This window comes from Camelus ferus, chromosome 2, assembly GCF_009834535.1.
Source record: "Camelus ferus isolate YT-003-E chromosome 2, BCGSAC_Cfer_1.0, whole genome shotgun sequence".
In the NCBI taxonomy this organism is placed as follows: domain Eukaryota; kingdom Metazoa; phylum Chordata; class Mammalia; order Artiodactyla; family Camelidae; genus Camelus; species Camelus ferus.
Window position 1 is genome coordinate 2,136,625 of NC_045697.1, and position 10,675 is coordinate 2,147,299.

The window sequence follows — 10,675 nt, forward strand, 5'->3', positions numbered from 1 at the left end:
GTGCACGCATCGGAACAGGGGCGGGGAGAAGAGGGGCTCTGGGTGGTGAAGTCAAAGGTGGCAAAGGAAGAAGGCCGACCTGACAGGAAAGGCCTAGCCTGCAGGCAGCGGGACGTGGCTCTGCCGGGTCAAGGCCCGGGCTTGCCCACTCGCCCAGTCGCACCGCGTCCCTGCAGGTCAGTGCAGGCTCTTCTCCCCGGCATGGCTGCCGGTGTGGGCAGGGCTTGCCCCTGGGTCGTCTAGGCCACCCTGCCCTGTCCTTTCGCCCTTGGCCGCATTTAGAGGGGTGGTGTGGCAGGGCTTGTCCATGGAGGGACATCTCAGGGGAAACCTGACTGCCCCGCTGGGGAGGGGTGGGGAAGAGCCTCAGCCTGTGCAAAGGCCCTGAGGCTTGAGCGAGTCAGGAGGGGCCGGGGCGGCAGGCAGGCCAGCGGGCAGGGCCACGGCATGGTGCTGGGTTGTAGCGGACAGAGATGGCGCTCTGGCCCAGGTGCCACGGTGGAACCCCAACACTAAGAGCTGAGGGCTGCCTGCACGCCTTCCTCCTCTGAGTTGAGGGGCAGTCTTGTCACACACGTCAGGCTTCTCGGAGAGGGCCTTCAGCATGAGTGCCCTAGGCCGCAGAGGTTGTTCTGGATGCTTCCGGGGAGCTGTGTGCTGAGCAGGGGCCCAGGGGAGGTGTCTGAATGGAAGAGAGGGGCCCGGCACCCACTGCGTGCCAAGCTGGGGCCCTGCTCAGCTTCTGCACTCCCTCCCTCTACACAGACGGGGAAATGGGGGCCCAGAGGGATTGTGCCCAGAGGGATTGTGACCAGTGAGGCAGCTGCAGTGTCCCCGTGCAGGCAGTGGAGCTGACTAGTGGGGGCCCAGGGAACCCCCACCTCCGTGGCCACTCGGAAATCACAGAAGAGGTTCCCACAACAGCTCTGTCCACAGCCCCTGTCATGAACTCTAGGGCTGGGTCGGGGGATGGCTGCAGCCATGTCCAGGGGGCAATACCCCATCCCCATTCACAGACGTGTGGAGCAAGGCACATCCAGACCTAGGCAGGACCCCAAGCCAGGCCTCTGCATCCCTGGGTGGCCCCCAGGTGCCTGGCCAGGGCTCGGGATGGGATGCCGGGCAGAGCGGGACAGATTGAGGGGACGGCACAGGTGGTCCAGGCTGTGACGAGGAAGCCCAGGGCCATGGGAGTCCTGGGGCCGGGGTTTGGGGAGCAATGGCGGGGGCGGGTACTCCTGGGCACCCCTGAGCTGGGGCAGCAGATGGGGCTCTACTCCCATAGGAGGTCCCACCCGGCTCATCCTGGGAGGGGACAGGCAGAAGCACTGTGGAGAAGGCGGCAGAGGTGCCCATCCTAGGGACGTTGTTTGTGATACTCAGCCGGTGTACACACCCTCTTCTCTGTGCCTGGCCTTTTGCTGGCCAGGGGCCACTCCATCCTCCAGGCCCGGCCCTCTGAAGGGCTCAGCACCTGTAGCCGCTCTGGTTGTGAACAATTAGTGGCCAGCCCTGCACCCAGGTGGGGATCAGAAGCTGGGGCTGGGAGTCCAGACCGCTTCCTGCCATGTAACCCTGGAAGACTTCCTGGAGGAGCCTTCTAAGCTGAGACTCGAGGACACTGTAAGGTTCAGGACCAGCATGGCTGAGGCCAGAGGGGACAGCTAGGTCAGGCAGGGTGAGCTGGGCAGCAGATGTAGGGGACATGTGGGCCTGGCATGGGAGGCAGCTGGGGTTAATCATTTCTAGGTGGCCTTGACCCCCACCTGCCCTGGCCGCTCAGCTTCTGCCTGCTGCTCCTCCCGCCAGTTCAGGAGGAGCCATGGGGAGCTGGGCCTGGGTCCCCAGCCCCTGCCCCCTACCTGGGCTGTCCCTGCTGCTGCTGCTGCTGCTGCTGCTGCTGCTGGTGCCTCGCGGGGCTCAGCCCCAGGCGGGCAGGGTGAGCACCGCCCCGACTGCACTGTGACCATGGGCTCCCGGGCCCACCCCAGGTCCTAGGGCTGAGGCCCGGGCAGGGGCGTGGAGTGGGTGCAAGCCGGCCAGGGGGCAAGCTGGGCGTGCTGGGCTGGCCTAGGGGACAGGGGCTGGGGGTACAATTTGCTGGACCTCCACCCAGGGATGTGGGCTGTTCCCCTCTCTCTGGGCCTCTGCTGGGGCCAAGTGTTTGATGTGGGGGGCAGGGGGCCTCTGAAAGCCTCACAGCTGCTCTTGTCTGTCCCCAGAACAGGCCCCCAGAGTGTGAGCCCGGAGGGCGATGGTGCTGGCCTGGCAGATCCCAAGTCAGCTCAGTCTGACTCCTTGGACTCTGGGAGGGGCGGGGGCACAGGGCCCAGCTGAGGCCTTGGGACAGCCAGTGTCCCCTGTTCCCTGCTTCAAGACCTGAGGGCCCCCATATGGAAGCAGAGGCCCGGGGCTGCCATCAGCCCTCTGGCAGGGCCTGAGTGTGCAGGGTGCCCATCCCACACTGACCCCATCACAACCTCTCGGCTCTTCCTAGAACCAAACGGAACCCCCAGAACAAAGTACCACAGTGACCCCTGAGACTCCTATCATCCCTGTAACCTCGGGGAACCCCAGAATCCCAGCCATGAGAGCTCCAAAGGCAGAGGGACCCCATGGTGGGGAGCTTAGCCCGCTGTCCAGGGCAGCCCCCTCCAACAGCAGCCCTGGGGGCACAGGTGGGTCAGGAGGGCTTCCTGGAGGAGGTGGCAGGCTACACCTAGATGCGGGGGAGGGTTTCTGGAGGAACATGGGCAGCCCCTGGGGAGTGGGGCATGTGATGGGGGTCAGGCAGTGCCCAGCGCAGGAGCCCTTGACCCCTGTGCCTTCCCAGCAGTGCTCACCGAGGCCGGGCAGCCCTGCAGGTTCCCCTTCCGCTACGGCGGCCGCATGCTCCACTCCTGCACTTCGGAGGGAAGTGCCCACAGGAAGTGGTGGGTCCTGGTCCTCCGCCCTGTGTCCACCCTGGAGACCCTCCCCCCTCTGCCCTCCCTATTCCAGACCAAGCCTGGCACACAGCAGGTGTCGTGAATGAATGAATGAATGAATGAACGGGAGAGAGCTCCAGAGTTGTCAGAGGGGTGCCCTGTGTGAGTCGGGTTTGGAATGGACAGGTCTCTGGCCTGGGACCCCCACATCATGGCACGCACCACCCCCAGGTGTGCCACGACTCACAACTATGACCGGGACAGGGCCTGGGGCTATTGTGTGCAGACCTCCACTCCGCGGGAGGGCCCAGGTGGGTGCCCCGGGGTATGGGGCCTGAGCCCAGGCTACAAGGGGGCTGGGCCTGGCGGGGCTGAGCTTGTGGGGGCATCAGAGCTGACTGGGGCAGGTGGGGGGGATCCTGCCTGGAATACAGGAGGGGACTTCAGGGTTGATCCTACTGCAGGCCTCGGGGGCTGGAGGAGTCATCAGCCTGGGGGACTGCAGCAGAGGGAAACACCACCCCCCTCACCCCGCCCAAGGACCCTGCCCTCTCCAGGGGCCCTACAGCTAGCTGCTTTGGCCATTGCTGGGTCCAAGGTGCCCCCTGGTGGTCAAGCTGGGCCCTGTGGCCACATGGGAAGAGCCCTGGACAAGGGAAGGGCCTGGTGGTTTGCAGAGTGTAGTGCTGGCAGCCCTGCTTATAGGGGTCCCAGGGCACTCAGAAGGGACCCTGCTGCCTGCTGGGGGGGGGGGGGTCGGGCTTTCAGGGTGCCTGGTGCTGAGCCAGAGGCCCACTTGCCCCAGGGTCTGAGTGCTGGGCAGGGCTTGTGGCGAGGAGGGGGAGGTCTGTGTGCCCTCCCAGAGCACGCACATCCCAAGGAACCCAGAAGGGGCAGCTTTAAGGCAGCAGGCTCGACGGCAGGACTGTGGGCCCACGGCAAGCAGGGGGAGTCACAGTGTGGGGTTGGGGCACGAAGACTGCCTGGGCTCTCAGACGCACCCCTCCCTCCTGCGTGTCCCCAGCTACCCTGGACCCCTGTGCCTCTGGTCCCTGTCTTAATGGGGGCTTGTGCTCGAGCACCCAGGGCCCTGAGTCGTACCACTGCACCTGCCCTGTGGCCTTCACGGGCAAGGACTGTGGCACCGGTGAGTGGGGCCGCAGGACTACGGGGCTGCAGGGCAGGAGGGCACTGCCCCACGCCGGGAGCAGGGACTCACTGTGCCACCCCCAGAGAAATGCTTTGATGAGAGCCACTATGAGTACCTGGAGGAAGGCAATCGCTGGGCCCGCGTGCACCAGGGCCGAGTGGAACAGTGCACATGCGTGGGGGGCCAGGTTCGGTGCGAGGGCTCCCGCCACACAGGTACGCGTGGCTTGGGTAGGGCGGGGCAACGTCACTGACCCTCCCAACCCAGGGGAAGGGGCTGGTCCAGGGTCACCCGGTGATGGGCACCAGGGGTCGGAACTGGGTGCTGACCCCACCCCTTGAGGCCCAAGGCCTAGCTTCTGAGCCCTGCCCCAGCTTGCCTGAGCAGCCCATGCCTGAATGGGGGCACCTGCCACCTGATTGTGGCCACCGGGACCACCGTGTGTGCCTGCCCCCCGGGCCACACCGGGCGGCTCTGTGACATTGGTGAGTCGCTCAGCCTTTGGAGCTGCGTGGGCCGGCCTCCGGGCCTGCGTCTGGGGCCCAGGCTCACTGCATGCGGTCCCGCCCCCAGAGCCCGCCCAGCACTGCTTCCGAGGGAGCGGCACCGACTACCGAGGCGTGGCAGGCACGGCAGCCTCGGGCCTCAGCTGCCTGGCCTGGAACTCCGACCTGCTCTACCAGGAGCTGCACGCGGACTCCGTGGGCGCCGCGGCCCTGCTCGGCCTGGGTCCCCACGCTTACTGCCGGTCAGCACCGGCCCAGCCCGCTCTAGGCCACCTCCTCCAGGGCGGGCAGGGTCTGTCCTGGGGGGAGGTCTTCCTGACCAGGCCTGTCCCCGGGGTCCTGACCCCCATTGCTGGGCGGCTGTCCCAGTGAGAGGAGTGTGGGCTGAGGAACAGAACCATCTGCAGAATGAGTGAGCGCTGCTGGGGACGTCAGGAGCCCCACCCAGCTAGGTGTCGGCACCCCCACCGCCTCTGAGGGGCCCTGTGACTCCCCTGCGTCCAGGAACCCAGACAAGGACGAGAGGCCCTGGTGCTACGTGGTGAAGGACAGCACGCTCTCCTGGGAGTACTGCCGCCTGGCCGCCTGCGGTTCGCAGATGGGCGGGGTCGGCGGGGTCGGGAGGAGCAGGGTCGGGGCGGCACTGGCTTTGCCCCGACCGAGGTCACGCAGTTTCCCCCACTCCCTGGGCCCTCCTCACCCCACCCCATGCCTGAGAGAGGGGGAAACTGAGGGTCCCCAGAACAGGGCTGGTCCAAGGCCATGCAGTGGGCTGGCACCAGAGGTCAGAGCGGGCAAGCTGGTCACCAGGTCCTCTGGGTGGCCCACCTAACCTGTCTCAGGGGCAGGGTGGCCTCCAGAAACAGGGAAGTGCAGGTGGGGGTGAAAAATATGGGTGCCCCTGGAGTCAGACCCTGGGAGTGGGCAGCTTCATGAGGCCAGCCTGTCCTCTGGCCACAGACCCCAGGGCTCCCTGACTGTCCTGGGCATCCTGGGTGGGCTCTGGGATCCCAGGCTGCTGGGGGGTCATAAACACCTGCCAGGTATGCCAGTTCACTCTGGTTCCCACCAAGCCTCGTGACTGCATACGGTCTCCCCATCTTGCAGATGAGGAAACTGAGGTTCAGAGTAAGTCACGTGCCCACAAGGGCAGCACTGAGCCCAAGCCCTGGACCCTCTTCCACAGCAGCTGCCTAGGGTGGGGCGGAAGGCGGGTGAACCGCCAGGTCCTGAGGACATGGGATGCAGCCAGGACCCTCTTTGGCCTGGGGTGTGCGGAAGGAGCCCAGGGGTGTGATCTGGTGACCTCTGCTCCCAGAATCCCTGGCCAGAATTCAACCCCCGCCCCCTGAGGTCTTGCTGTCTGAGCCCCCCGTAGCTGGATCAGCTGGACGCCAGACCTGCGGCAAGAGGCACAAGAAGAGGAGCTTCCTGCGGCCACGCATCATTGGCGGCTCGTCCTCGCTGCCTGGCTCGCACCCCTGGCTGGCCGCCATCTACATCGGGAACAGCTTCTGTGCCGGGAGCCTTGTCCACACCTGCTGGGTGGTGTCTGCAGCCCACTGCTTTTCCAACAGGTGAGCTGCTCCCACCCCAGTGTCCACCACCCCCACATCATCCCTCAAACCACCACTTTTCCGCCCACAACCATCTATGCCTCCACCCACCCAACCGGCCATACACCATCATCCATTGCACATCTTTCCAGGCTCCACCCGCCACCCATCTACCCACCCATATGCCTATCCTGACCATCACCCATGTGCCCCCACTGTTTCCCACCTACCCGTGTAAACCCCGTCCTTTGGTCCCTTTTGTTCCCGGTTGCCCCCTGACTCAGGTGGGACTCAGCGCTCAGCCCGGTGCTGGGCATGGAGGCCGCCAAGACCTGCCCCATTCTTATCCCAGGGTGCTGTCCCCGTCCCTGTCCCTGCCCTGGGTCGCCGCTCTGTCCCAGTCTTTGCCCCGGGAGCGCCCGGTTTGCCGCTCAGAGCAAGACGGGGCGGCGCGCGTGCGCGAAGCAGAGGCGGTGGGCGTGAGCAGTCGCCGCGCAGGGGCCGCCCCTTCCGGCCCCGGCCCCGCCCACGCCGTGCTAATGGTACCAGGGTTGCAGGTAGTCAAGGCCCCTCGCGACCTGCGGGCTCTTGGTGGGGAAGGCAGGCTGGGGCTAGCAGCTGGGGGAGGGGTCAGGGTTGCGAGGACCGCCACCACAACCCGAGGGCCAGGGCCAACGGGCTCAGAGCAGGACAGGCCAGCCCATCCCTCGCTCCTACCGCAGTGATGGGAGCAAGGCTCTGCCGGGGGAGGGCTCCCCGGAGTTGGGGTGGGGGCTTCGGTGGGAGGGGATGGGCCTGACAGTGGCATCCCAGGGATCAGGGCTCCGGAAGGACGGAGGAGCCCGACAGTGAGCCCCATCAATCACCCCAGAGACTACAGCTTGGGGGCGGGGGAGGGGGTGGCAGCCATCACAAGTGCTGCCCCGTGCTGACCATTGTGTGACCTGCAGCGCGCTCCCACTCGGCTGTGAAATGGGACCTACAAAGACCTCCACAGTGTGGAATGAGAGGGGGGTGGTTAAGAGGCTGGAGGAGGGGAGCAGGCATCCTCTCCCCACCTCCAGGGAGGGGCTGGGGAGAGGCCAAGCTGGGTTGGAGTACCCACTCCCTTTGGGCCGGACCCCAGCATACTGGTCCCAGGTCTGGGTCAAGCAGGGCTGGTGGAAGTGGATGGACCAGGGCCTTCATGGTCAGGTGGAGGGTGAGGGAAGGGCCCAGGCTCCTGGACACCCAGGCGACTTCACAGGAGGGTGTGCTCCTGGACCTGCATGAGGGCCCCAGGTTATTAATTCACTTGTTGTGTTGGAGGTGGTGCTGCCCCGGATTAAGGGTGTGGCCCTAGCCCACTGCTCCCCATCACACTCCGGCCCATCCCCCGACCCCTGCTCAGGTCTCTCCTGGGGCTGGGGCTGAGAGGGAGGGTCCTGCACGGCATCTCCCACCTGGGGTTGTCTCCTGGATGCTCTGCCACCATGGGTAGGGGGCGAGCTGAACTCAGGGGCCGGAGGGGATGGCCGGGCCATGCAGCCACCAGCGCCCCTGCACAGCCCCCCCAGGGACAGCATCTCCGTGGTCCTGGGACAACACTTCTTCAACCACACGACTGACGTGACCCAGACGTTTGGCATAGAGAAGTACATCCCATACCCCCTGTACTCAGTGTTCAACCCCAGTGACCATGACCTTGGTGAGACTCGGAACGCGTTGCGGTGCAGCAGGGTGCGGATGTGTGCTCTGTGCACACTGGGGCGGAGCCACGAAAGAGGCTGGGAGTGGGCACCAGGCAGGCCCAGAAGAGTCCTCAGACCCTAAAGGGGCCTGATAGAGGGAGAGGGAGGGGAAGAAGAGACAGAGCAGGGAGGAGAGGGAGGAGGGTGGAGGGAAGGGTGCAGGGGAGGAGGGAGGAAGGCAGGGAGGAGGACAGCACGGGTTTGGACAGCAAGGGTGCCCCATGTGACAGAGCGATCTTGGCCTGGCCAGGGGAAGCCCTGGCCCGCCAGCCTTGCTGAGCCCTTGGCTGGTCCTCTGGTCCCCTCCTGGGTCTCCTAGGCCACAGCCCCTCTGCCCAGCAAGGCTGCACCCCCATGTGACTCGATGGCCACCCTCTGTCCTCCTGGGCCCCCATGACACAGGCTGACCTCTGGCCTCTCTCCCGCCTAGTCCTGATCCGGCTGGAGAAGAAGGGGGAACGCTGTGCTGTCCGCTCCCAGTTCGTCCAGCCCATCTGCCTCCCTGAGCCCGGCAGCTCCTTCCCAGCTGGACACAAGTGCCAGATTGCAGGCTGGGGCCACCAGGATGAGAGTGAGTGGGTCTGGGGCAGGGGGCTGTCGTCACGCCCAGGGGAGCAGGCCCAGCACCCGTGAGCCTCACCCAGCCTGAGAGCACCGTGTCAGCAGACGTGAGCGGCTACTCCAGCTCGCTGCGGGAGGCACTGGTCCCCTTGGTCGCTGACCACAAGTGCAGCAGCCCTGAGGTATATGGGGCAGACATCAGCCCCAACATGCTGTGCGCTGGATACTTCGACTGCAGGTCGGATGCCTGCCAGGTGAGCTGGGACAGCCTGCCCCTGAGTTGCTCAGAGCCCAGAGGGACAGGACCTGTAGGGCCAGCCTGGAGTCAGGGCAGAAAGCCAACCTTCCAGTTGGTGGCCATCCCCCCAGAATGGGTGCTCACTGCTGTGGGAGGCCACTTGGTCACTGCTGGAGGCCCTGCTCGCAGGGACTGGGAGTGAGGCCAGGGAGGGCCAGGTCACGAACACCAGGCAGGTCCCAGCTGCCCAGCCACGCGACGTCAAGGCCAAATCTCTTTTCTCCCAGGGTTCTCCCAAGTGCGCTCAGTCGATCAGCTGATCCCAGTAGCTCATTTATCAAGCACTCCTCCAGGGGCTGCATGTCAATGCTGAGAGAGAGAAGCTGCTTTACTCCCCATTTTATAGGTGGGGAAACTGAGGCCAGGCCCAGAGGGGTCTGCTCACTCTTCCCAGGTCATACAGCCCAGAAGTGGCAAGGAGTAGGGTACAGCCCACCCCTTGAACCACGTGGTACAGCAAGTGCCCTTGGGGGGGAAGTCAAGGATGGCTTCACAGAGGAGGAGGAGGCATTTGCACGTGTCCTGAGGGGTGAATAGTTTTCCAGGGGCTGAGGAGAGCATTTCAAGTGGAGAGTAGCCTGTGGGGGAACCCAGGGCCACCTGGTCTCTGTGGGGTGCATGCTGCTGGGTGGTGAGGGGAGCCAGACTGAGGAAGACGTTGCTGGTCATGGAAGCAGGAGGGAACCACCGCAGGACTTTAGGAATGGGAATGACTGGTCAGATGCTGTCACAGCATCCTGGGAATGGGAGGACTTCCTGTCTATGAGGCTGGGGGAAGGTGGGGCAGGCCCCTTCCTTGGAATACCTGTGTCATCTGTCCCCCAAGCTGTCGGGAAGCCACCTTGTCAGCTGCCAGGGAGTCTGTCACAGGGGAGCGTCTGACTCTTCTGCGCCCTTGACTCCTCTGGGGGCATTTTCGGGGTCGGGGTGAGGGAGGCTGGGGCGAGGGGGCAGGGACTATTCGGGAGTGTTGAGGAGCTGGCCCGGCTCTGACTAGCCACCGTGCAGGGGGACTCAGGCGGGCCCCTGGCCTGTGAGAAGAATGGCGTGTCCTACCTGTACGGTGTCATCAGCTGGGGTGACGGCTGCGGGCGGCTCAACAAACCGGGCGTCTACACCCGCGTGGCCAACTACGTGCACTGGATCAATGACCGGATTTGGCCCCCTAAGCGGCCTGTGAATCCCTCCTGAGACCCCCCCTGGGAGCATCCTGCCTCCATGCTGTTCCCTCCTCACTGGCAATAAAGCTGTTTCCAAGACCCCCCACACTGCCTGTCCCGCTGCCCCCAGCTCAGCCCAACTTTGTAGATGACGTGGCCTCAGGGCTGGGGACCCGGAGCCAGCACCCCAGCTGCCCTCCCTCTGTGGGGAAGGGAGCCTGCCACCCGACCTGGGGAGTTAGGGCAGGGGCTCCAATCTGGACTCTCTCCAGAGTAGGAACTGTCTCCAGCCCGACCCCTCTCAGGCCCTCCCCCAGGCAAGTGGGGCTCAGGTCCAGGCACACTGGGGTGTCCCAGGGCAGGGGATGTTAAAACTTAAGACAGGTTTCTTGGAAACACCCCTGGCCAGCATTTTGCTTCAAGAAGGCAGCCTGGCCTCAGCCATGTTTTCTAGGAGGTGAAACTGAAGGAGACCAGGGGAATGGAGGGTGGTGGGTTGCACCAGACAGGACCTTGTGGGGAAGGAATCTGAAGTGCCCAGAGGGTCCACAATCTCAAGGCAGCAGGAGCAGCACATGCAAAGGTCCTGAGGCAGGGGCTGGTGGTGGCTTATTTGCTCAAAATAGAGAAGTGTGGCTGAGGCCAAAGAGGGTGGGATGGTGGGGGGTGATGGGCTGCAGTGAGGTGCTGGGGGTGCCCTAAGGGTCCCTGATGGGACAGCAGGGTGGAGATGTGATGACATTTGCAGTCAGGAAAAGAGGCAGGGCAGAGGGGCGCCCAGAACTGG

The 10,675-nt window shown here is 64.8% G+C and overlaps 1 protein-coding gene across 4 annotated transcripts; it reads left to right on the top strand.

Annotated features, from left to right (window-relative positions):
• Positions 1–1,779: 1,779 nt before the first annotated feature.
• Positions 1,780–9,994, top strand: HGFAC (HGF activator). 4 transcript variants are annotated; one of them, XM_032493136.1, is made up of 14 exons: positions 1,780–1,939; positions 2,498–2,678; positions 2,834–2,933; positions 3,159–3,238; positions 3,952–4,074; positions 4,161–4,292; positions 4,452–4,562; positions 4,651–4,825; positions 5,088–5,173; positions 5,902–6,160; positions 7,687–7,826; positions 8,300–8,440; positions 8,536–8,684; positions 9,737–9,994. In XM_032493136.1, the coding sequence occupies exons 1-14, from the start codon at positions 1,823–1,825 to the stop codon at positions 9,917–9,919; spliced, it is 1,977 nt and encodes a 658-aa protein (XP_032349027.1). In that variant the 5' UTR covers positions 1,780–1,822; the 3' UTR covers positions 9,920–9,994. The 4 variants fall into 4 exon arrangements, 3 of the variants coding, with proteins under 3 accessions (XP_032349027.1, XP_032349028.1, XP_032349031.1); XM_032493137.1 differs by having other exon boundaries at positions 2,837–2,933; XM_032493140.1 differs by lacking the exon at positions 9,737–9,994 and adding an exon at positions 8,956–9,674.
• The last annotated feature ends 681 nt before the right edge of the window (positions 9,995–10,675 follow it).